We start from the raw sequence: 27,155 nt of genomic DNA on the forward strand, positions 1-27,155 counted from the left end.
TTGGGTGATACACCAGACAACAAAGCTCTCTGTATGCAGGAATATAGTTTTCTTTTGGAATCACGGCAATGAAACAGCTGTGATCAGAGTACATATGTAACGGATGCATCACTTTACTTTGTTTCCATTTGTTATGTTTCATAATCTTATTCTACACATAAATGGTAACTTTATGGTCTACAGTGTGTATTTAATACTTCCCCAATATTGCTATTCATTCATTCTTTAATTCATACCTGCATTATACTATTTCATAGCTTTTTTGTTAAAGCAGTGCCACAATTATCACTTCCGCACCATTTAACTGGAATTACCCATTCTTAACAACATTGTATCATAGAATAAAATGTTACCGCCCCAAGATTCTGCATTCTTACACAACTTGTATCATAGATTATAAGGGAAGGAAGAAAGGAAGATTAGAGTTTGAAAACCCATTGATGATGAAGTCATTAGAGATGAGCATAGACATCGTTAATGACTACACACCACTGGTTCCCAACCTGAGAGTAATTATCCACTGTAGGGTAAAATTAAATGTTCTGAGGGATTAAAAAAAGGGTGTTTAGTTGTGTTTTGATCATGAAAGTGTACTTCTTTTTAAAGATTTTTGCAATCACTGTTTCATAATGCCGTAATAGTGATTATATAAGTTGTAATAACCAAACAATAGAAATGGAATAATGACACTGTTATGAAAAAGATAGAGTGCTACTTACCATATGGTGGAGATGTTGCGTCACAGACAGGCACAACAAAAAGAAGCTAAACAAGTAAGCTTTCAGCCAAAAGTCCATATTCTGAATTAATCAAAACACACACACACACACACACACACACACACACACACACACACATGTACAGGGTGTTTCAAAAATGACCGGTATATTTGAAACGGCAATACAAACTAAACGAGCAGCGATAGAAATACACCGTTTGTTGCAATGTGCTTAGGACAACAGTACATTTTCAGGCAGACAAACTTTCGAAATTACAGTAGTTACAATTGTCAACAACAGATGGCGCTGCAGTCTGGGAAACTCTATAGTACGATATTTTCCACATATCCACCATGCGTAGCAATAATATGGCGTAGTCTCTGAATGAAATTACCCGAAACCTTTGACAACGTGTCTGGCGGAATGGCTTCACATGCAGATGAGATGTACTGCTTCAGCTGTTCAATTGTTTCTGGATTCTGGTGGTACACCTGGTCTTTCAAGTGTCCCCACAGAAAGAAGTCACAGGGGTTCATGTCTGGCGAATAGGGAGGCCAATCCACGCCGCCTCCTGTATGTTTCGGATAGCCCAAAGCAATCACACGATCATCGAAATATTCATTCAGGAAATTAAAGACGTCGGCCATGCGATGTGGCCGGGCACCATCTTGCATAAACGACGAGGTGTTCGCAGTGTCATCTAAGGCAGTTTGTACCGCCACAAATTCACGAAGAATGTCCAGATAGTGTGATGCAGTAATCGTTTTGGATCTGAAAAATGGGCCAATGATTCCTTTGGAAGAAATGGCAGCCCAGACCAGTACTTTTTGAGGATGCAGGGATGATGGGACTGCAACGTGGGGCTTTTCGGTTCCCCATATGCGCCAGTTCTGTTTATTGACGAAGCCGTCCAGGTAAAAATAAGCTTCATCAGTAAACCAAATGCTGCCCACATGCATATTGCCGTCATCAATCCTGTGCACTATATCGTTAGCGAATGTCTCTCGTGCAGCAATGGTAGCAGCGCTGAGGGGTTGCCGCGTTTGAATTTTGTATGGATAGAGGTGTAAACTCTGGCGCATGAGACGATACGTGGACGTTGGCGTCATTTGGACCGCAGCTGCAACACGGCGAATGGAAACCCGAGGCCGCTGTTGGGTCACCTGCTGCACTAGCTGCGCATTGCCCTCTGTGGTTGCTGTACGCGGTCGCCCTACCTTTCCAGCACATTCATCCGTCACGTTCCCAGTCCGTTGAAATTTTTCAAGCAGATCCTTTATTGTATCGCTTTTCGGACCTTTGGTTACATTAAACCTCCGTTGAAAACTTCGTCTTGTTGCAACAACACTGTGTTCTAGGCGGTGGACACCAGAAAAATCCTCTGTTCTAAGGAATAAACCATGTTGTCCACAGCACACTTGCACGTTGTGAACAGCACACGCTTACAGCAGAAAGACGACGTACAGAATGGCGCACCCACAGACTGCGTTGTCGTCTATATCTTTCACATCACTTGCAGCGCCATCTGTTGTTGAAAATTGTAACTACTGTAATTTCAAAAGTTTGTCCGCCTGAAAATGTACTGTTGTCCCAAGCATATTGCAACAAACGGTGTATTTCTATCGCTGCTCGTTTAGTTTTTATTGCCGTTTCAAATATACCGGTCATTTTTGAAACACCCTGTATATATTTGCAACTCACACATAACCACTGTCTCTGGCAGCCGAGGCCAGACCTGCGCAGGATGAGAGAAGCAGTTTGGGTGATGGGGATAAGGAGGATGCTGGGTTGGGGAGAGGGAGGGATAGCAGGGTAGGGAAGGAGAACAGTAAAGTGCTGCTTGTGGGAGCATACAGAGACGAGGTGTACAGGAGTTAGGGCCGCTAGGTGCAGTCATGAGGTTAGACAGAGGGTAGGGGAAAGGGGGGGGGGGGTGGAAAAGGAGAGAAGTAAAAAGACTGTGCATTAGTGGAATAGAAGGCTGTGTAGACCTGGAATGGGATCAGGGAATGGGATAGGTGGGTGAAGGACAATGACAATGGAGGTTGAGACCAGGAGGTTTACTGGAATGTAGGATATGTTGCAGGGAGAGTTCCCACCTGCACAATTCAGAAAAGCTGGTGTTGGTAGGAAGGATCCAGAAATGAAGAATGTTACGTTGAGCTGTGTGCTCAGCTGCTGGGAGGTCCAGCTATTTCTTGGCTACAGTTTGTCAGTGATCATTCATGTGGGCAGACAGTTTGTTGGTTGTCATGCCCACATAGAATGCAGCACAATGGTTGCAGCTTAGCTTGTAGATCACATGACTGGTTTCACAAATAGCCCTGCCTTTGATGGGATAGGTGATGCTTGTGACAAGAGGGGCAGGATATTCTGTAGTTTAGTGGGTGGCGGAATACCCCTTTGTAGGGGGAAGAAGTATAATGGGTAGGCCATTCTTCATTTCAGGGCCCAACAAAAGATAGTCGAAACCCTGGCAGAGAATGTGGTTCATTTACTCCAGTCCTGCGTTACTGAGTCATGAGCAGAATGCTATTTTGTGGCTGGACAGTGTCACTTTGGAAGGCGGTGGGTGACTGGAGAGTTATGGCACAGGAGGTTTGCTTCTGTACAAGCCTCAGTGAGAACCTTGGTATATTTCAAGAGGGACTGCATATCGCAATAGATGTGATGGCCACAGGTGGCTAGGCTATATGGAAAGGACTTCTTGGTATGGGATGAGTGGTACAGTAGCTGTCGAAGAGGAGGTATTGCTGTTGGTTGGTGGGTTTGCTATGAAGGGAGGTAATGATGTAGCCAACTTTGAAGTGGAGATCAGTGTGGAGCGAGGTGGCTTGTTTTGTTGAGGAGGACTGGGTGAAGTGAACGGGGAGAAGGTGTTGAAGTTCTGGAGGAATGTGGATAGGGTGTCCTCACCCTTGATCCAGGTCGCAAAGATGTCATCACTGAATCTGAATCAGTTGAGGGGTTTAGGATTCTGGATGTATAGGAAGGATTCCTGTCGATGGCCCATGAATACGTTGGCATAGGATGGTGCCATTCAGGTGTGCATAGCCTTACTTTGAATTTGTTTGTAGGCACTGCCTTCAAAGGAGAAGTAATTGTGGGTGAGGATATAGTTGGTCATGGTGACCAGGAAGGAGGTTGTAGGTTTGGAAGCTGTCTGGCATTGGGAAAGGTGGTGTTCAAGAGTGGCAAGACCGTGGGCATTAGGGATGCTAGTGGAAATGGAAATGGCATCAGTGGTGGTGAGCAGGGCACCATGTGGTAAAGGAACACAAACTGCTGAGAGTCAGTGGAAGAAATGATGGGTAGGTTGCGAGTGACAGATTGAAGGTGTTCTTCTACAAGAGCAGAGATTCTCTCAATGGGAACACATAACCAGCCACAATGAGGCATCCTGGGTGGTTGGGTTATGGACTTAGGAAGCATGTAGAGGGTAGGAGTGTGGGGAGTGGTAGGGGTGAGGAGAGAAAGAGACTCCAGGAGAGTTTCTGGGATGGGCCTAAGGGTTTGAGGAGAGACTGTAGATCCTGCTGGATTTCTGGAATGGGATCACTGTGGCAGTGTTTGTAGGTGGACGAATCTGACAGCTGGTGTAGTCCTTGCACCAGATACTCTTTGCATTTCAAAACCACAATGATGGAGTCTTTGTGAGCAGGTAGAATAATAAGATTGGGATCAGTTTGTAGTTAGTGGATTGTGGTTCTTCCCACAGATGTAAGGTCAGATTGCATATTGAGGGATTTAGGGAATGAGCATAATGCAGGGTGTGAGGTTAAGAAATTCTGGAAAATTAAGGTGGGGTGATTTGTAGACAGTGGATGTAGATCATGGAAGATGAAGGAGTGAACTTAGTCAAGCAGGATTCAACATTTATCTTTGGTTGAGTCTCATTGATGGGGTTGGTGGAGAAGAAGTTTTTCCATTCTATGGGTTAGGAGAAGTCCAGTATGATTGAATTTGGGAGTGGGGCAAAAGTTAAGTCCATGGGAAAGGAGTGATACGTCTGTGGGACAAATGCTTTGGGAGGAAATGTTCATGACTGTGTTGTGTTTAAGTTCTGGATTCTGTATGGCGATGGAAGGAAGTTTTTGAAGTTAGGGGAAATGTAGTAGGTCTGCGAGGCAGGAGTTGTCAGCTATGATGGGATGTGGGGGAGGTTTGGAAGCTGTTGTAGAGGTGATGGATTGTGGTAGTCTAGTGTGGGAGGAGGTGAAGAGCTTGGAGAGTTTTTTTGAGGTAGCATTTCCATGCTGCTCTAGTTCCTGGAAGGCAAGAGTTTGTTTGTGAGATGGGATACAGAAATTTAGGATTGCACAGCAGGAGAATTTTACAATGGAGAGGAGGTATTGCAAGGAGGTTTGGGTGTGATTTACATGATTTTGCAGGACTAGGTTGGTGAGAGTTAAGGACTGGCAGCATCTGAACAGTTGGAGGTCATTGTGGAAGGAGTGGTTGCAGCCGGAGATGGGTAATTTGATGGTAAGGCCATTAGGAGGGATTCCACGAGCCAGGCAAAAAAAGCAGGAACATTATGTGGTACTGGGTTATGGCTAGGGATAAGAAACTTTTGTGTATTGGCGCAGATGGAAGGAGCAAGGATCCATGGTGGAGGATAAAAAGTATTAAAAGGCAGAAATTCTTGTGAGACAATTCACAAAAGTACACCAAAATATGTGGAAAAAAATCACAAAATGGACTGAATAGGTGAAGTATGGGGAAACAGTATGAAACCTGAGGGAGTAGGGCACTTACTTCACCCCTACTCCTGGCTTGGAATACCAGTGTCCATGACCTCTACAACAGCCACAAAACCTCCATCACATCTGTTCATAGCCGACAAACCCTGCCTACAGAAGTACTGCATTTGCCTGAACCTCAAAAACTTCTTCCTACTACTGTACAGAATCCAGAACATAAACAGACCTGAAACACAATCATGGACCTATCCTCAAAATGCCTTAGACCAATAGAAGTATCAGTCCTTTCTGAAGGTCTTAACTTTTGCCCCACTCCAAGATTCAGTCATGCTGGGCTTGTTAAAGACCTTCTTTCCTTCTCCCGGTTTTTACAGTCAAAATGATTTTGTTAATGCATCAGGATTGGCCAGAAGGGGAAAGCAGTAGGCACATGTTGAGGTGAAAAATCAAACATATTTTTAACTGTGTGAATGTTTAATTCCATAAAAAGGAAAGGCAGGCCTAGAGAAGTTGCCAAGACTGAATGGGCTGTCGCCCAAGAGAGGAGAGGAGAATGTTTGGTCGGGTCGGAAGCTGCCAGCAGAAGAGACCGGACGGCGTGTCCGCTCCCAGTGGCTGGCTGCGGTCCTACCCCCACTTGACCACCTCCAAGCCTCCCTATTGGTCAGCCAAATCGAAGATGCACAGTTCGGTAGTGTTACCTAGTCAGCAACACCTGAATTTAGCTGCTGATGTTTCAACACGTGAATTTCAAAGTGGTTATGCCCGATTCTGGGCAATGTGACTGAGACGCTGGAACTAGTTGCCAGACAGGAGACACTGACAAACATCATGTGAAAAATAAAAATCAAATTTTTATGCTAATAAATCCATTCAGTAATGGCCCCCACTGTACACCCTTCTCCACTCTGTAGGAGTGAACCATGGGGGGGGGGGGGGGGGGAGTGGTAAATTGACAGTTATTATGGGGCCTTACATAATTTTGACAATACACTTTGGTTTCTTTTTTTAAATTTGCATTTGTTTAAGACAGTGTGACAATGTTTGCTTTGGGTGATGAAGACTTGCGTGACAGAATTTGGTTGATGGCAGATGGTGCGGCAGTGGTGTGAGACGTGGCCCAAGGTGTTGCCACTGGCAGTGGCAGAGGTTGCTGGCTGTGGCGGGCAGCGGCATGCTGTGACGCACTGCTACTTCCGCCTGAGCAGGGGGGGCGGGGGGGAGTTCCGAAAGGGGTGATGCACAGATCACAAGGGGGGGAGGGGAGAGGGTTGACACTTTTGAATCACTTCACACGCATACGTTGTTGCTTACACCTAAAGGAGGGCCATGCCTTTTCTTTTGGGTGTATTTTTCTTATTTACAATTCCTTTCTACTCACTACTATTTCCTACCAGACTACTACAGTATGGGGGCAACAAGGAACACTCTTGCTCCCATTTCATAACTTACGCCTGGTATTCCCGGGGTGGGGGGGGGTTGCTGTTCAGGGACAGCGGGAGGGGGCAAACAAAGTCACACAAAACGTCCTTTTCTAGACACTACCCATAGCAATAAACCAATAAAGATAATAACAAAAGGGGTACACACAGAACTAGGAATAACTATACGACTGAGATAGTGGTGGTTGGTGCCAATCCGTGATGTATGCAGTGGCACGGTCTAGCGTAATCTGCCCTAACTCTTTGTTTACCAGGTCAGTTAAAGACTGGACCAGCTGGAAATGTGAGTGAGTGGGGAGAGATGGCCAATTGTCAGGTGATGGTAGTACCATCAGTAGCACTGGTAAATACCACATTAGAGGAGGGAGTTGCAAATTTTGGGCATAAGATAAGTGTGCAAACACCTCCTCGGTGGAGTTAGTGATATCTCAGTGAGAGCTATTAAATAGTAAACCACTACCGTTCAGTAGTACACGGTAGAGCTGGGTTCCTTGAAAGAATTCATAACATACGACAGTGGCTGTTACTGGGTGGGGTATGGTGTCTAAAATACTGTTGTCTATAGCAACGAACTAATCTTGTTAGCTCCAGCTGGTAGTTATGTTATGACTCGTGTGCAATATGTCACTGGGCAGTTTAAACTGATGATTCCAAAGTACGGCAGGGGTATAAGTTAGTAGCAATGGGGTAGTGAGGGAAGGAGGGGGGTATGGTCGTGCTGAAAAGAGGCTTACTCGTCATCCTGATCGGCATGAATGCAAAAATGTGGGGTTGCATTAATCAATACCTGCAATTGATACGTAGGTGGAATTCACGGTATTTAGTGTTTTCATAAGTGATTTAGTAACGGATGTTGGAGCTTAGGAAGAAAAGGGATTTGACCAATGGGAAAAAATCATATTGCATTTAATGCAGGGTTTTTCCTGGGTATATTTGTGAACAGCCATCTGTGATCGCAAGGCCAGGGTAGCTTGACATATTGGCCATTTATGCTGAGTGGCCCACCTGCTGCGAACTGGAAGGGTGTTCACATTGAAGAGTAAGAAATTGGGTACAATCGGGAATGAGTTCAGGTAACAGGTTTCAGAGTAAAATTGATTCAGCGGTGATAAATTCACTAGTCACAGGGTACAGAGACATGAGGTTAGACACACAAGTCTACTGGGTGATTGGACACTTGCTTGAGTGACTAGCCAAGACACAGGTTTTACCCAACTGTAATACCTCAGAAAGTAGCTAATGGGCCACTGTAATCAAGGGTGGAGAAAAGCTACCATTCCCTGACAGAAGAGAAGAAAAGATAGAATAGAGACATTGACCCGCAGGAGGGTAAGAGAAAAAGGGGAGGGCAAAAAAATATCTGCAGCAACTGATACAGCAGTAGGGTGCACCGTCCACAGGGACTTCCACAGCAGAATTGGTTGCCTACTGCCAGCCTAGCAGGAGAGTAAGGAACAGAGTCAACGAAAATTGGCCTCTACTAAACTCAGTTTACCTAGGGTCAAAACATATCTGGTCATAGTTATCTGCCAGTGAATCAACTACATAGCGTCTTGGGGGTGTGTGATGTCCTTAAAGAACAAGATAAATGGGAAGTCTATGTGGCACAAGTGTGAGCCAGTTGTGATGTAACCATCATGTAGCAAATTTGCTCATGAGTGCAGGTAATTACTAATACTATACAAAGATGGGTGGTGGAATTTCGAGATAACTTCTCGAGTGGCTTGTGAGCCATACAGTGAAATCACTCACAAACCACATATTAGTTGGTTTGGAGGTGGGGCATCTCATTGCCCGGGACTACGAAAGTCGCATAGCCTTGACAGTAGGAAGTGTTCGTGTGGGAGGACAGTGTCAAATATCCGGGGCTGCTAGTGTGTGAGTGTATGTTTGTGTTGTTGGTTGAAGAACAGCTCTGCTTAACTCCTATGCCAGGGAAAAGTAGAGGGAAGCAGTGCTGTAAAGCAGTTCTGCTTAACCCTAGGGAGGGAGCCGTGTTGCTGCAGTTGTATCATGATACTGATTCGACCTTGGATTGGAATAGGTGGATAGCTTAAGGGCAGGCAGGGTGCGGGATGAGTGCTGCTAGAGGAGCCCAGCCACAGGCTGAATGTGATGATAACGGAGAGTTTCTGACTGTAGTAGCCGTATTGGAATATAAAAGGTATCCTTCCCCCTCCCTCTGGGGGGAGGCAATGATGCATAGATGAAAGAGAAAGTGAAAACTGAAAGAATAAACCAATCAGCTGGGCACTCTGTGGATGCTAACCACAACGTGTAAGGCACACGGCCCTGGAGGATGGTGGTACAAAGTAATGGTCGCAGTTGGAACAAATAGATGAGCGACTGAGAGCAATGGCAGTGACCCAGTGCAATGCATAGGCGAGGAAGACATAGGGTGATTACGTCTCGTGGGGGTTAAGTACTACATAATTCCCAAAATCCCTGAAGTAACAGGGTGAACTACCAAAAAAAAGGGGTGTGAACTAATGCAACATTGTACCATAAAACATTTATTCATTAGGGTGGAAATCTCTTGCTAACTATATTTATAACAAGATAGCGCGTTACTGCGTGTGGGAGATGACGTCACATCATGGGTGCTAATCATCAACAATCTACTGCTTAGTGCAGCGGGTGCTTCAATCTTGTTACATCATAGGTGTGTTTGAATAAACAAATGGGTGTCTCTCACTTCCTAAATGCACGGTGGGGCACTGTACCCAAATGGTAGCAGTGTCAATTTCCTTGCTCACTCGTAACATCTTTACTTTGACAATAAATTACTTCATAAGAAGTCAGGTGAACAGCAACAAAACCTGTATTCGTCTGGGTGAACTCATGAATGTGCAACACACACTTGGGGTGCTAACTACTATTCTTCATTTACTTGGGTGAAACTTAATTACTTCTATCCTACCACAAAATCTATCTCGTTTACCACTCTACAGTGAGAGGGTAGCGCACTTTTTCTCAACTTCAGGGGCTCATTCAACTCTTCTCTAATGGGTATTTTATATAACTCGGGTGCTGCAGACTCCTCTAAACATACCAGTCCGGCTCTGGGCATGAATATGGCACCTAATAGGATTCCAGAATCGCTAACTCATAAAGTCGTGTATCACGACTGAAGGGGAATCTTAGGTAATGGGAGTGTTGCTGTAATGCAACATATCTAAAATCCAGGGCTGTTTTGGGTCTTTACCTACTGGAGTCATAAATATAAAATACAAGTGCATATTATACAACACCAATGGCTTAAATTATAAAAATTCATGAATGAAATAACACATATGATATAGCAAGGGTGTTGCTGCACAGCCAAATGATTATGAAATGCTTAAACCTAACATAAAACCATAAGGGGAGAAAAATACTAGGTACTGGTACCAATTATTAATTAGCTATCAACTGGTCATGCATAGTGGGCCAGACATTGCTCAACACATCTAATCATACAAAAGGCACCCAACACTGAGTGGTAAAACACTTTATCAAACTCGGTACTTGTGCGACGCGTGTAACACTGAGATAGCTGGGCAGCGGTGCATGTCCTCAGTGAGTGATGCCTTGGGGTGTTGGAACGAACCATTTACAAAATGCACTCCATGTAAATTAGTAACATTAGAAGGGATTTAGTGATTATAGTGAAGAGTATTCCAACTCCTTTCGCGAATGAATCGATAAATATGAGTTGAATGGGCCGTGATGGGCACATAATGCTGAAGCCATTTACGAATTTGGGAAAGGAACAGGTAGTCGGTTATTAAGGTGTGTTAACTAGACGGGAGGTGGTAGGGTGGTACTATACTTCGGGGGAGGCTTGGAAATGCAAAACGCCACCAAACTAAATGGTGGTGCACGGAAAAACACCCCATAATGGCGCACTTCGTTATTGCAATGCTTTTCCATTTCGCATTCCATCAGCTGGAGGTCGCTTGCTTCTAAACTCCCCTCAGAGCTATAGTCTTATCAGTGGACATGTTAAGAGCTTAGGTGTGCAAATAAATTTACGGGTGGGTTTTCAAGTGGTTGAAGTCACCCGGGCATTGAGACGGAAGAATGTAAGAAATCACAGTTAAAATAGGTATTGCGTAAAAAATATGGGCCTTTCTGTGTTAAGTTGCTGTGCATGGATTGATAGCAAAGATAGTTCTAATAGAAATATGAGCCCTTTAACAGCAGCAGGCAGCAGCAAGTATGGTGCGGGAGAGAGGGGAAGGAAGGAGGGAGGGGACTCAGGTGGTGACAGCTGGTGCGGCTGGTGGGACGGCGTGGGTTGGGGAGGGACGGAAGGGATATGGGGTAACCACAGTGTCAGGTGACTGAAATGACTCCGCCTCGCGCGAAATGGCCGCCATACACGTGACTCCCACTTGACAGCTGACTCTGACAGGCGGATTGCACATGTTTACAACTTTGCTGTATCAGGGTTCAAACGGGAAAATTACTTAATGCAATCACTTCTTCATACAGTATTCTTATTTGGTACTGAACATAGGACTGCTGTCCAACCACTAGGCGTGTCATAACACATAAGTAACATAAATAAAAATAACATAAGTAAAATACTGGTTAGAACTAGGAATTAAGGAGCCTAGACCAGCATTGCAGAATAGGCTCTCCTTCAGAGAGGGAGGCTAGGGTGACATCTTAGTTATAACAGCATGGGAGCATAAAATACATATTGTATGTGTAGGGCGTTCATCTGCAAAGGAAAATAATAAGGTGGTTACTTGAGTCTTGTTACTTTTTCTTTTGGCTGATATAACTGGGAGGTAAGAAGAAGTACCTGGGTGTTTAGTCTCGGTATCTAAGGGCATAAGAGTGTTTAGATATCAGAGCATATCTAGGGCGAGCTGGGGGTGGTGGAACTTTCCTTTTCTCCGCTTCACAGGGGGAACAGAACCTGCTGTAGGTCCAGAGCTTGTCTTAGAAGGTGGGGGGAGAGGCGTAGTTCCTGAATACGGTTTTAGCCTATCAATATGGACGATCACTTTGTGGTCAGGCAGTTGTAATTCTGCATTAACAGGAGAGGTGAGCTGAATAATTGAATGTGGTCTGTCATACAGGGGGGGGTAAGCTTTTTTCTATCTGCTTCCTGGTTGCCTTGTGGTTGTTCCCTTGCACCTTCTTCCAAATGGCCTTAAGGTGGCGGGCTAGCCCCTTAACAGTTGTGTGATCAATTCCCGGAGGTAATTTATCGATCTTAAAGGGGGATTCCACAGGGTGGCCAAAGACTATCTCGTAAGGGGTATGTTCAGTGGCTTTGTGGAAATGGCTATTGTACGCACTTACCACGTGTGAAATGTATCTTCACCAGCCACTGTGGGCCGAGTTGACGTAATAGGAAAGCATTCGTTTCACAGTGCGATGGACACGTTCAATGCGGCCATTTGCCTGGGGCTGAAATGGGGTGGTTCTCCATTTTTTAATTCTCAGAAATTTGCAAACTTGGACAAATAAGGCGGACATAAAATTGATTCCTTGATTGGTTACAATAGCTACAGGGCTCCCGAGAGCAGGGACAAGATGATCTACAAAAGCTCATACTATGGTTTCAGCCGACATGTCAGTGATGGGTATCAAAATAAGATATTGGGAAAAGTAATCTATAAGAGGTAGAATACAAGTTTATATGCCAACTAGCTCTGCAGATGATGAAGAAATTGATGAAATGTATGACAAGATAAAAGAAATTATACAGGTAGTGAAGGGAGACGAAAATTTAATAGTGATGGGTGACTGGAATTCGTCAGTAGGAAAAGGGAGAGAAGGAAACATAGTAGGTGAATATGGATTGGGGGGAAGAAATGAAAGAGGAAGCCGCCTAGTAGAATTTTGCACAGAGCACAACTTAATCATAGCTAACACTTGGTTCAAGAATCATAAAAGAAGGTTGTATACCTGGAAGAATCCTGGAGATACTAATAGGTATCAGATAGATTATATAATGGTAAGACAGAGATTTAGGAACCAGGTTTTAAATTGTAAGACATTTCCAGGGGCAGATGTGGATTCTGACCACAATCTATTGGTTATGAACTGCAGATTGAAACTGAAGAAACTGCAAAAAGGTGGGAATTTAAGGAGATGGGACCTGGATAAACTGAAAGAACCAGAGGTTGTAGAGAGTTTCAGGGAGAGCATAAGGGAACAATTGACAGGAATGGGAGAAAGAAATACAGTAGAAGAAGAATGGGTAGCTCTGAGGGATGAAGTAGTGAAGGCAGCAGAGGATCAAGTAGGTAAAAAGACGAAGGCTAATAGAAATCCTTGGGTAACAGAAGAAATATTGAATTTAATTGATGAAAGGAGAAAATATAAAAATGCAGTAAATGAAGCAGGCAAAAAGGAATACAAATGTCTCAAAAATGAGATCGACAGAAAGTGCAAAATGGCTAAGCAGGGATGGCTAGACGACAAATGTAAGGATGTAGAGGCTTGTCTCACTAGGGGTAAGATAGATACTGCCTACAGGAAAATTAAAGAGACCTTTGGAGAGAAGAGAACCACTTGTATGAATATCAAGAGCGCAGATGGCAACCCAGTTCTAAGCAAAGAAGGGAAGGCAGAAAGGTGGAAGGAGTATATAGAGGGTTTATACAAGGACGATGTACTTGAGGACAATATTATGGAAATGGAAGAGGATGTAGATGAAGATGAAATGGGAGATAAGATACTGCGTGAAGAGTTTGACAGAGCACTGAAAGACCTGAGGCGAAACAAGGCCCCGGGAGTAGACAACATTCCATTAGAACTACTGATGGCCTTGGGAGAGCCAGTCATGACAAAACTCTACCATCTGGTGAGCAAGATGTATGAGACAGGCGAAACACCCACAGACTTCAAGAAGAATATAATAATTCCAATACCAAAGAAAGCAGGTGTTGACAGATGTGAAAATTACCGAACTATCAGTTTAATAAGTCACAGCTGCAAAATACTAACGCGAATTCTTTACAGACGAATGGAAAAACTGGTAGAAGCGGACCTCGGGGAAGATCAGTTTGGATTCCGTAGAAATGTTGGAACACGTGAGGCAATACTAACCTTACGACTTATCTTAGAAGAAAGATTAAGAAAAGGCAAACCTACGTTTCTAGCATTTGTAGACTTAGAGAAAGCTTTTGACAACGTTAACTGGAATACTCTCTTTCAAATTCTGAAGGTGGCAGGGGTAAAATACAGGGAGCGAAAGGCTATTTACAATTTGTACAGAAACCAGATGGCAGTTATAAGAGTCGAGGGGCATGAAAGGGAAGCAGTGGTTGGGAAAGGAGTGAGACAGGGCTGTAGCCTCTCGCCGATGTTATTCAATCTGTATATTGAGCAAGCAGTAAAGGAAACAAAAGAAAAATTCGGAGTAGGTATTAAAATTCATGGAGAAGAAGTAAAAACTTTGAGGTTCGCCGATGACATTGTAATTCTGTCAGAGACAGCAAAGGACTTGGAAGAGCAGTTGAACGGAATGGACAGTGTCTTGAAAGGGGGATATAAGATGAACATCAACAAAAGCAAAACGAGGATAATGGAATGTAGTCAAATTAAATCTGGTGATGCTGAGGGGATTAAACTAGGAAATGAGACACTTAAAGTAGTAAAGGCGTTTTGCTATTTAGGGAGTAAAATAACTAATGATGGTCGAAGTAGAGAGGATATAAAATGTAGACTGGCAATGGCAAGGAAAGCGTTTCTCAAGAAGAGAAATTTGTTAACATCAAGTATAGATTTAAGTGTCAGGAAGTCATTTCTGAAAGTATTTGTATGGAGTGTAGCCATGTATGGAAGTGAAACATGGACGATAACTAGTTTGGACAAGAAGAGAATAGAAGCTTTCGAAATGGGGTGCTACAGAAGAATGCTGAAGATAAGATGGGTAGATCACGTAACTAATGAGGCGGTATTGAATAGGATTGGGGAGAAGAGAAGTTTGTGGCACAACTTGACTAGAAGAAGGGATCGGTTGGTAGGACATGTTTTGAGGCATCAAGGGATCACAAATTTAGCATTGGAGGGCAGCGTGGAGGGTAAAAATCGTAGAGGGAGACCAAGAGATGAATACACTAAGCAGATTCAGAAGGATGTTGGTTGCAGTAGGTACTGGGAGATGAAGAAGCTTGCACAGGATAGAGTAGCATGGAGAGCTGCATCAAACCAGTCTCAGGACTGAAGACCACAACAACAACAACATATTTACTTCCTTGTGTACTTACGGGAAGTGGCCCAACAACGTCTAAAGCCACAAACTGAAAGGGTTTTGATGCTCGGGAAGAGGTTGTAAGGGAATTTTGGTTGGTGGGGGTGGTGCTCTTTGGGCACATGGTAGGCAGTTTTTTATATACTTGGACAACATCTCACCATCTGTTGTCCCACCAATACTTCATGGAAATGCGGGCATTTGTGCTCTTCATCCACTATGGCAAGCTTGGATGCTCTTGTGGCACTGGGCAATAATTCTTGATTGCAAGTCTTTAGATATTACTATACGCTTACCCGGGGGGGGGGGGGGGGGGTCCTTGAGGTATAGAATTCCATCCTCTGTAACAAAATCTGGATGGGAGCATTTTGCATCATTTTTCAGGGAGTTTTTTAATTTGTCAATTAGAACATCGTCTGTTTGAACTACTCTCACTTTTCTATTAAGGGCATCAGCGTCCTGGTGCAACCTTACAGCTTTTTGTTGCACTTGGTAGTCATACTCACTCAGTTTCAGGGCAGGGCCCAGCGGGTGAGACGGCTGCTAGGGTCTTTTAAACTTAACAGCCACTGAAGTGCTGCATGATCTATTACTATTGTAAATTTTCTCCTATAAAGATAGCATCTAAAGTAGTTAACTCCAAACATTAACAACAGTAATTCTTTCTTCGTAGTGCTGTAATTAATTTCTGCCTGGTTCAGCTGATGGGATGTGTAACCAATTGGTCTTTCCTCACCGTCTAATAATATGGCCTAGTTACTGTACTTGACTCTCAGCAAAGGAACATTTCTCTGTCTTCAAACTTAGATTAGCACTTCTTAGTCTAAACAAAACAGTTCTTAACCTGGTAACATGATCATCTATGGTCCTGGAAAAAACAATGATATCATGTAGGACATTGTAGGTTTAAATCCTCTTAACAGTATTTGGCAAATTGTTGGAAAGTGGCTGGTGCGTTGTGCAGCCCACATGGCATTCTCAGAAATAGACCAGAGGGAACTACAAATGCTGTTTTTTGCCTGTCTGGTGGTGCAATCGGTATTTGGTGGTACCCACTCTTCATATCAAAGGTAGTGAAGTATTTGTAATTTCCTAACCTGTCCAGCGTTTCGTCAAATCGGGGGAGAGGGTAAGTATCAGGAGTGGTTTCCTTATTTACTGCTCTCATATTGACGCAGAGACGGTAGGTCTTCCCTCCATTGACTGATTTATTGGGGACCACAACGATTGGGGATGACCAGGGACTGACGGAGGGTTGTATTATTATCCCTGCCTCTAGCTACTGTTGGATAGTTTCCTCCACAACAGGCTGGAGTTGATAAGGTATTCTATATGGTTTCTGCGCATTGGGCCTTGCATCTCTGGTAGGAATTTCATGCTAAACAAGGTTGATAGACAGCAAATAACACCTTTCCTCAAATAACCAGGAGTGTTCTTCCAAGACAGAGTGCAATTTGTTTTGGTCAGCCACAGGCAGATGAGCTAACTTCTCCTTAAATTTGTCTATAAGCATGGGAGAAATATGACATATGTTACATTCCAGAAGTCGGTATTTTTGGTTAGATTTTGGCTTCTCTTGTACGGGGTGGTTTTCTTCAATCTCGTGGTTGCTAGCTCTAATGGTACCACTAGGAATTTCTACCTCCTTCGTTCCAAAATTATCCAGTTAGACGGGAATATAAAATTTCTTCCCCTGCACTTCTGCTGTTGTTAAACCGCATTTAACATGGACCTGTAATCTGTCAAGGACATCATTTTGACGGAGAGGATCCACCAATATGATTGAGGAGGATACTCGCCGCCTCATTTACGACACTGTGGCAGATTCGATGCGTAAATTTTACAGGGGGCATGGTCTGGCAGCATGACTTGCCCCTCGACTGTTTCCCAGCTGTCTTTGGGGTCTGGGTGCATTGTTGGTGAATTTTTCCCGCTGCTGGTTGTATGAGGGGCCCCCGTTTCCCGGGTTCTGCGGGCAGTTTTTACTCATATGCCCTATGATTCCACACCGAGAACAATAAGGTGCGCAGCACTGCGCGGGCGGATGGCCTGCCTTTTGACAATGTTGGCATGCTTGTTCGTATTTGAAACTTGGATGCGGCTGTTCGTCTGGGCACACATAATTGGCTATAAAATGTGCTACCTCCTCCAGCAACATCGCGAGTCAAGTGGCATCATGCAATGAGGTGGGTGAGGCTATTTTGACCTCCTCCCAACATACGGATTGATTCCACGTATAAATATGTCAATCGAGTGGGTTTCCGCTTGCTCGATTAACACCTCATTACGGGTGGAATCCGAACCTAGCGTGTAAGTGTGACAAGCCACAGCGCGGATTCAGTCAGCAAATGCCTCTACATCCTCCCCTTGCTTCTGGCGGAGGGTGGATAACTTGTCCCTGTAATAGCTGGTGTCACGACTGTCAGAATATCTCTCTTTCAACTCAGCTTCTAACGTCACAAAGGAGGTAGTGTCCCTAAGGGCGTGAACTGATTCAATGTATGTACGGGCATCACCTGACAGTTTAAGTTGGAGACCGCTTAACTGGAAATCATCTGGCCAAGCACAAGCATGGCCTACATCTTGGACAGTTTGTAGGAAGAAATTTATTTGCTCATTGGTTTTTCCGGAAAATGTCTGGATAAAGTTGACTGCAGGGAAACTGTTAGCCAAAGTTGCGATGTATGGCTGGGGTACTGTGCTACTGGAGGTGCTTGCAGCTGTCATTAGTGGCCAGCGCAGCAGGTCATGTTTCTGGGGTACTTGGATTGGCAGACTGGGTTTGAGCCAATTTTTGGCATTCTTCTGTCAGTTCTATTTTTCATAATAATAACTTATCTATTTCTGCTTGAAGAGTGGCTACTGGGTCTGGTGTTTCTGTAGGTGGGGAGTTCCCCTCGTCAGTGGCGGTATTATGGGTGTGAGGCATGGTTACAATGTTAGGACACCTAGTGCTCGCTAACAAATTTACAATTAGAGCACGAGAAGGAAAAAAAAGGGCCTATACTTGACAAGATGACAGCATAGCTGGCAGCAAGGATGCGACAGTGAGGAGGAATGAAGCACCAAACTTACAAAAGTTGTGGCGGTGGTGCATTGGATGCTGGCGGCAGGAAACGGTGGTGAAGGTGATTTCGGCAGTGTTGATGGCTGGGGCCGTGCCTCAGCTAGTCGGCCGGAACATGCAACCATGCTGCAGAGTGGCGTGGAAGGCGGCTTCTCATAGCGTGGCATAGCATCGGACTGCCTGGAGGTGGCAGCAGCGTGGCAGCTGCCTGTGTGGTGCGGTGAGGTGCCTGGCCACGCGGCCTGGTGTTCGCTGCGGCATCTGTTTGGAAGAAACGCTGAAATGCCGGAACACTGCATGGCGAAATACGAATGCAAGCACTTGTTACTGCGCGTTGCATCAAATGTGAAACATTACTGGCAGCTTCATTAGGTATGGCTGGTTAAACTTCAAATAAGAGCACCTAACAGGGAGCAATCCCACTTCCGACACCAGATGTTAATGCGTCAGGATTGGCCAAGAGGGCAAAGCAGTAGGTAACCATTGAGGTGTAAAATCAGACATATTTTTAACTGCATGAATGTTTAATGCCATAAAAAGGAAAAGCAGGCTTAGAGGAGCCGCTGAGACTGAACGCTGCCCAAAAGAGCATGAGAGGAGAATATCTGGTTGGGTCAGAAGCTGCCAGCAGAAGAGACCAGACGGCGTGTCCGCTCCCAGCGGCTGACCGCAGAGCCAACCCCACTTGACCACCTCGAAGCCTCCCTATTGGTTGGCCAAATTGAAGACACACAGTTCGGTAGCATTACATTAGCAAAACGTGAATTTAGCTACTGATGGTTCAGCAGGTGAGTTTCAAAGTGATCATGTCCGGTTCTGGGCAACGTGACTGAGATGCTGCAACAAGCTGCCAGGCAGAAGGCACTGATGAACATCAAGTGAAAAATAAAAATCAAATTTTAATACTAATAAATCCATTCAGTAATGGCCTCCACTGTACAATTTTCACCACCAACCCCATCAATGAGACTCAACCAAAGGCCAACAATGAATGCTGCCTGACTCTGTTCACTCTTCCATTTGATCGTGATCCACACCCATTGCCCACAAATCACCCCATCTTAACTTTCCAAAATTCCTTAAACTTAGTAGCAACCTATCCTTTTTCATAATATTGTAGTTATAATAATTACATTCTTCCCCAAATCCCTCAACATGCAACCTAACATTACATCTAAAGTGAGAACCACAATCCACCACCTAAAAACTGATCCCTCCCTACCTTCTGACAAAGGCTCCATCACTTTGGTTTTGAATCACAAGGATTAATTGGTGGATGGACTACACCAGTTGTCAGGTTCGTCCACCCACAAACCCTGCCACAATAATTCCATTCCAGAAATCTTGCAGGATCTCCAATCTTTCTTCGACTCCTTAGGCCCGTCCCAGAACCTCTCGCTGTAGTCTATCTCTTTCCTCAGCCCTGCCACTCCTTGCACTCCTATCTTCTACATGCTTCATAAAGTCCATAAACCCAACCACCCAAGATGCCCCATTGTAGCTGGCTACTGTGCCCCACTGAGAGAATCTCTGCTCTCATAGACCAAAACCTTCAACTTACTACCTGCAACCTGTCCACCTGTATAAAAGACACAAACCATTTTCTCCAGTGACTCTCCACAGTTCCTATTACTTTACAACATGGTGCCATGCTAGTCGTTATTGATGCCACTTCCTGTTACACTAATTTCCCAATGCAAACATACAATCTCCTTCCTGGTCACCATACCAACTGTATCCTCACCAACAATTAATTCTCCTTTGAAGGCATAAACTAAAAAAAAATTCGCTGTAAGGCAATGGGCACTCACGTGGCACCATTGTATGTCAACCTACCTGTGGGTCATCTAGAGGAATCCTTTCTAAACACCTAGAATCTCAAATCCCACTCCTGATTCATATTCACTGATGACATCATTGTTATTTGGATTGAGAGTGAGGACACGCTATCCACATTTCTCCAGAACCTCAACACTTTCTCCCCCATTTGCTTCACCTGGTCCTCCTCAAAACAACACGTGACCTTCCTCGAGGTTGACCTCCACCTCAAAAATGGCTACATCAATACCTCTGTCCATATCAGACCTACCAACTACCAGCAATACCTCCACTTCAGCAGCTGTCATCCATTCCATACCGAGAAATCCCTTCCGCACAGCTTAGCCACCCATGGCCATCACATATGTAGTGACAAACAATCCCTCTTGAAATATACCAAGGGTCTCACTGAGGCTTTCACAAACTGTAATTACCTTCCCAACCTTGTACAGAAACAGATCTCCCATGCCTTACCTCTACAGTCACCCAGCATCTCCCAAAGACCAATTTCCAGCCCCAGAGGAGCATTCCCCTCATGACTCAGTTCCACCCTGGACTGGAGTAACTGAATCACATTCTCCGCCAGGATTTTGACTACCTCTCATTGTGCCCTGAAATGAGAGGTGTACTATCCAATATCCTTCCCACCCTTGTATTCTGCCTCCCACTAAATCCTTGTTCACCCCTACTCAACCCCTCCTCCCAACCCCTTGCCACAGGGCTCATATGCCTGTGATAGACCTGCCCCATACATCCTCCCACCACCACCTACTCTAGTCAGGTCACAAGCATCATCTATCCCATCAAAGGCTAAGCTATTTGAGAAACCAGTAATGTGTCACTGTCCTTGACCCACCTATCCCATTCCCTGTTCCCACTCTAGCACCACACAGCCTTCTATTCCGCTAATGCACACTTTCTACTTCTCTCCTTTTTCACTCTCTCCCTCGCCCCCATATACTCCACCTAACCTCCTGACTGCACCTAGCTGTCCAGCCTTTTCCCCATTTTGTCCCTGTATGCTCCCATAAGCAGCACTTCAACGCCCCACTCCTACCCTGCCATCTCTCCCCCTCCCCACCCTAGCTTCCTCCTGATTCCTCACCAGCCACATTGCTTTTCCCATCATGCACAGCTGCTTGCAGTGAGGCCTTGGCAGCCAGAGACAGTTGTCATATATGTGAGAACTGCGTTTGCATGAATGTGTGCGAGTGTGTTGTCTAATTCAGAAGAAAGCCTTTTGGCTGAGAACTTACTTGTTTTGCATCTTTCTGTTGTTCTTGTCTGCGACTCAACATCTCCCACATATGGTTAGTAGCAATCTGTCCTTTTTCATAATATTGCAGTTATAATAATTACATTTTTTGAATACAAGTACAACTTGTGGCACAATGTGGTGAAGGTTACTGCTTGTGAAATGAATGTAAGAACATCATGTTCCTCACAAAGTCCACCCACTACACACGTACTTTGTACGAAGCATCTATGGCAGTAAAATAGAAACAGATATGTCACATCTCCTGAAAATACCTTCTCTAAACTGTAGGTAGTTCCTCCAGTAAACCAGAAATTACTTCATTATTCACTTCACAACAAATAAACAAACTAATTGACTGTACAGGACATGATTACTACATTGCTGTAGCATCTATATTGTATTGTTATTACGATGAGCATTGGCAATGCTTGGGCACAGTTCAGAAGTAAGGAGTCCAGCAAAAAGTGCTCTATAAACAATAAGTATAGTATGCACATTTTAACTTGGTTGATTTTAAATGGAGGTGCAGAGTGTGGGTGAAGTAAGTGTCACTAAGGAGATTAGTGGTGCAAAGGACACATGTTTTGTAACAAGTGTCTGTCCTCATTGTAGATAGTTATCTCTCTTTTCTGAGATGGATAGGTAGCACTTGTTATGTCCTGAGTATTTCTTCATAATTCTACAAAAAATGGTTGTTAGAAATGAGTGGTTTCAATTGTTACATTGGTTCAGTAGACTGTGGTTTAATAAAATACTACAAAAATTAAGTATTATTTACCTTTTGTTATTTTAAAAATAATAATGTGCAAAGAAAATTCTTTTTTATCCTAAAGATTAATTGGGTAATGATGCTGATGATGATAGGGGAGTGGGGGTTAGTATCTAATATCTGATTGAAATATCTAATATCTAATATCTGATTGATCTCAGAAAGTTTGGGAACCACTGCTGTGTATAAACAGTAGACAGCTGCTAGGAAAGGTAATGCTGTATTCATGTTGCAGTTTATATGTTCACTTACAGTGTAGCTGTCTTATGTCACCTAACAAATAAGGAATGCACATTCTTTTGTAGTTGTGTTACTGTAGCTTTCTATATTACGCAGGGTACTGACAGGATTTAAGAATGGAAATGACAGCTTGGAATTCGGATGTGTATCTGTTAACTATAATGCTTACTTCTTGTCACTGTCAGTCAGATGGGACACAAGTTACTATGGGTCATCATAACAAAATCAATCAATGGAAAATTCAGGATGGAATTCAACAATTTATGAAAAGGATAGTTGCTATTTACCATATAGTGGAGGTGCCTGAGTCACAGATAGATACAACAAAAGGACTTTCAGAAGTTTTGGAAGTGAGCTTTTGGCCAACAAGGCCTTTGTTGAAACACACACACACACACACACACACACACACACACACACAAAGGCAACTCACACGCACATGACCACAGTCTTGGCAGCTGAAGCCAGGCTGCACAGTCTCGCTTCAGCTGCCAGAGGCTGTGGTCACGTGTATGTGAGTTGCGCACGTGTGTGTGTGTGTGTGTGTGTGTGTGTATTTTCAACAAATGCCTTTTTGGACAAAAGCTCACTTTACAAGTCTTTTTGTTGTCTACCTGTGACTCAGGCATCTCTGCTATATGGACCATCTTAGTAGCTTATGAGCTTTTTTAGAGAGAAATGTGTGAAACATCTCCCTCCTTATATTGGTAAGCAGTGGGTCCATTAAGTGTAGATCACTACATATTCTCTGTTGAACTGGGTCTTGTGGGACCTGCCTTTGAATATCCCAGGAACAGAAAGTATTTTGAAATTCTGAGGTGAGAGTAAGTATTCAGTGATTTCACAGAATGTTAAACTGAAGACACACAACAGTGGAAGCAGTGTTGTGGAATGTAATAATGTAAGCTGTGATTGTGGGGTAGTATTTCACAACAGGAATAGGTCCAGAATTGGGAGATGGAAGTAATTTAGAGATTCAGATTATCTGATTATGCATAGTTTTGTTGGTGTTGCATCTCATTACCATACCTTTAAAAAATTCTGAGGTTATCTACAATAGGTAAGGTATGTGAACAGGTGTTAGACTGATTTTTCCATGTTTCCCTAAATGTCCTTCTGATGTTGGCTCTTTAAAAGTTGTGTCTGTGGAACTAGAATATACTGTACTTTGTTTTCTATATTTTGGTTTTTGCCTCTCTGTGGTTGTAATATTTTCAGGTAATTTCATTAATTGAATATTTTTTATTAATCACATTTTAATTGCAAGTTGACTCCTTACCTTAGAATATAGTGTTTATAATAACTTAACTGAAGCCTCCCAGTTTTGTTCACAAGAGTCAGAACCAAAGCATCACCGTTCTGTCTGGACAACTTTGTTATTCACAATTAACAGCTTTGTATGTCTTTCCACTGCACCATGTCCAGGTAAGTCTCATTCATCTTCCCTTTACGGAACAGAGAGTTTTAAAATGCACATCCCAAACTAACAGAACATTAAATTATTTAGTTTTGACTGTATTATTAAAAAAAACACAGAGCATTAAATTATTCAGTTTTGACTGTACTATTTCGAGTATTTTGGATGTGATGAACTCACTGGCCAACAGAGCTGACTGGATTTCTCTCTTACGTGTGACTGTGGAAAAATTCCAACAATGAAAAACACAGATCTGAGAATATTCTGGTTGTGGTAATACCAGTGGCTAGAGAGACTAAAGGGAAGCATTCTTAAAGAGAAAAGATTTATTTAGATATTAGACATCAGCATTAAGGAAATTTACTATGGTGCTGAAACAGATTATTGGAGCATTATCTTAATTATACCACTCAGAGTAGCAACATTTCCAATAACTCTCAACTGCTACTTTTTGGAAACCTAAGTAACAACTTCACTCCTACAACTGAACATGTATCACATTTAATAATGTGTTCCTAAGATGTGTATGCTGGTAGAGGTGTGATGACCACATGCATTTCCAATACTGCTGTCTAAAGATGCAGAGGTTGAATCTGCAATTAGTTAGCTGACCTCTGTTCTAAATGATGATTGTATTGTGGTTTAGTTCTGTTTTAGATACAATTTGTAATAACCTAGATGACTATTGAAGTTGAAGTTCTGCAGGAGCCAAATGAAGATACTAATGTTCTTCAGCTAACTTGGGGCATATATTACACCTATTGTTTCAAAGTATATATACATGAAATTTTGTCATATTTTGCTGCTTTTTCTCTTTGCTTTCATTGCCATTACCGCAAATTTTGCAAGAACTGATAAAGTTTTCATTCTACATAAATGAGTATGATGATGTCAGTGTCTGTCATTAGTAATCAGGCATTCCACAGCAGCCTTACTGAATAAATATTTGTGATTAAGATGTGTTACGTTCTTATGGAAGTCATTAAAAGGAAATGTCAAGAGAAACCACCAACATAATACAGAGTTTCTTTTGTATTAATGCATGTACTGCTTGTATATTTATTGTTCATAACTCTCATTGTTTATACCTATCAAGTTGATGTTTGTTTTCAGCTACAGCTCTGTCAGCAGATTCTGTGTATAGTGCACAGGGGATTTGTAACTTGAAATAAAAATATTTCCTTGTTAATTTTAAATTGGGTGCAACTTATTTATATATTAATCATAAATTAATGACATGTATATTTCTATTTCTTTGAACTATTTCACATATGTTTGCTCACCTTTTCTTTTTCCATTTTTCATTTTTTACATTATGAAATGTACGATATGACTCTTTTCATTGACACACATTTGAAATGGTTGGAATGTTATGTCTGTACAGCATATTGTTGGCATAAGAAATGCAAACTGTTGACTTTAATTTTAAACTGAGTTATTATGTTCTTAATTTCCATGCCTATTACTTACTTTGTTTGTTCACAGCATTTGCTATCACCAAAAGCAGTGCCTGGTATTATGCCAGGAGGACTTCTCCACAGCACTCCACATCTTGTGTTAGAGAATTATCCAGACCTCCCATTGATTCTGACTCAGTGTGGAGAATCAGCAGCACCATTTGGGAGATTTAAAGCAGCAAATCAACTGTTGCATCTACTTGCTAACATTACAGAAACTCACAAAACTATAAATTAGAATCTACATTGATTTATACACTGTCAGTTTTTTGTTTGCTGATTGGATCTGTGATACATTATGACTAAATGGTACTGTTAATGAATTAGTTACATTGTGCACAGTGGTTTTGTAGATGAATGGATAAAATAATGAATAATTTATTAAAGCATTGTTTCATTGGAGAGAAATGCAGATGCAGAAAGTTACTATTACTTGCTGTCAGAAATCATATCTAAAAATTATTCTAATCATCTATAGAGTTAAATAATGACAGCAACTTCGACATTTACGGTCTTAAAAAAAAAAAAAAAAAAAAAAAAAAAAAAAGAGCTCAATTTATTGTAGTGATGTTATAATCTGATTAGATCGAAGGAAACATTTTGGAAGAACTATATTGTGAAAAAGACCTAGTAATCCTTGTGGTGTTTGGAAGAATGTGTACTGGTGCAGTGAAGCAGTAACTGAATCCTCACATGATGATCAAAACCAATGCTTGATTTGTGATGGTATGCATCAATACTCCATACTGGTGCCTCTGATGAAAGAAAATCAGAAATGCAGGTTTTGAGATGTGGCACAATAGAACTTTTGCTGTGGTTGAAGTGATGTGTAACAAATGTTGTATTTACAATTTAAAATGCTCAGAAAGGCATTAAAATACTGTTTTAAGAAATCTAAGTTTCAAAAAACACCCATGGCATGTTGCAATACTGGAACTACTTCATTTTACAAATCAAGCACAGATTGGTAACATAAACTTTCAAAATATGACAGTTAAATCAAAACCTTTTATTTACTTACTTTGTTTGTTCACAGCATTTGCTATCACCAAAAGCAGTGCCTGGTATTATGCCAGGAGGACTTCTCCACAGTACTCCATATCTTGTGTTAGAGAATTATCCAGACCTACTTTTTATTTACTTATTTCTGACCACAAATGATGAATACACACATATGCCAATCCCTTTCTCATCTACTTATCACTCTGGTTACTTTTATAACTTCAAGCACTCACCCTACTTCACTTGATTCACTAGCTTCCACTCAACCCTCAACACAACCGTAAGAGCTCCAAAAGACTAGATATCTTACTATTGTAACTATATAATTAACACCACAGATGACCAGGATTAGCAATGTTTGAATAAAAATAGTGTTTGCACCTAAACGCAGTTACACCAAAATAATTCCTTTAAGGAATGAATATTTACAAAGTAAACCAGCTTAAGTACATCAAAGTCCTGGTGGTGGACAATATTTTGTTTATAAAGGAGCTGCATTCAACCTCTTACAGAGGTAATGAACAGGTGTTTCACTTCTGAAAAATTCAGGTATTTCAGAGGAAACGATGTCACTCCTAGAAGAGTTGTTTGTGGATGCATTGCATCCTACTGCAGATTAAATTAAGCATACCAGCTGTGGACAAATTACTGCTTTGTTTCTATTCGTTATTTATTTTATTGTCAAGTTCTTGACCTTTTCTATGCTATATGGTCTTTAGCTGATTGAATCCATGTTGTTCTTGCATTTTTTCTTACACCACCTACCCACCTTCCTTTAGATGATTGTCGTGGCTGTTTTTTAATCTCTTGGAGTACATTAAGAATTTGCTTGCTCCTTCTCTCATCCATTGACATGGCTACATATCTCTCACACTCAATTTAATTTTTAAAACAGTTTTTTTTTTTTTTTTTGCGCCGCTCTCCTTGTAAATCCTAACGTGCATCTCCACATTGTTTATTGAGCATCTCTCAGTTTTAGAATAGTTTACACATTTACAATTGCTGTTGCATTGCCATAAGTCAAAACTTATTGTAAACTTTCCTTTTCAGATGTACCAGAAAC

The 27,155-nt window shown here is 42.5% G+C and overlaps 1 protein-coding gene across 3 annotated transcripts in view; it reads left to right on the forward strand.

The window, feature by feature from the left end:
- The window catches only part of LOC126259175 (divergent protein kinase domain 2A), a 99,096-nt gene extending 72,211 nt beyond the window's left edge, over positions 1–26,885 (forward strand). Inside the window, exon 5 of one of the 3 annotated variants that reach the window (XM_049955763.1) lies at positions 26,127–26,885. In XM_049955763.1, coding sequence (XP_049811720.1) covers positions 26,127–26,339 — 213 coding nt within the window. In that variant the 3' untranslated portion in view covers positions 26,340–26,885. Of the gene's footprint in view, positions 1–25,118; positions 25,576–26,126 lie in introns of those variants that run through there. The other 2 variants (XM_049955746.1, XM_049955755.1) reach the window with 2 other exon arrangements.
- The last annotated feature ends 270 nt before the right edge of the window (positions 26,886–27,155 follow it).

The sequence above is a fragment of the Schistocerca nitens genome, chromosome 1 (assembly GCF_023898315.1).
Source record: "Schistocerca nitens isolate TAMUIC-IGC-003100 chromosome 1, iqSchNite1.1, whole genome shotgun sequence".
Classification (NCBI taxonomy): domain Eukaryota; kingdom Metazoa; phylum Arthropoda; class Insecta; order Orthoptera; family Acrididae; genus Schistocerca; species Schistocerca nitens.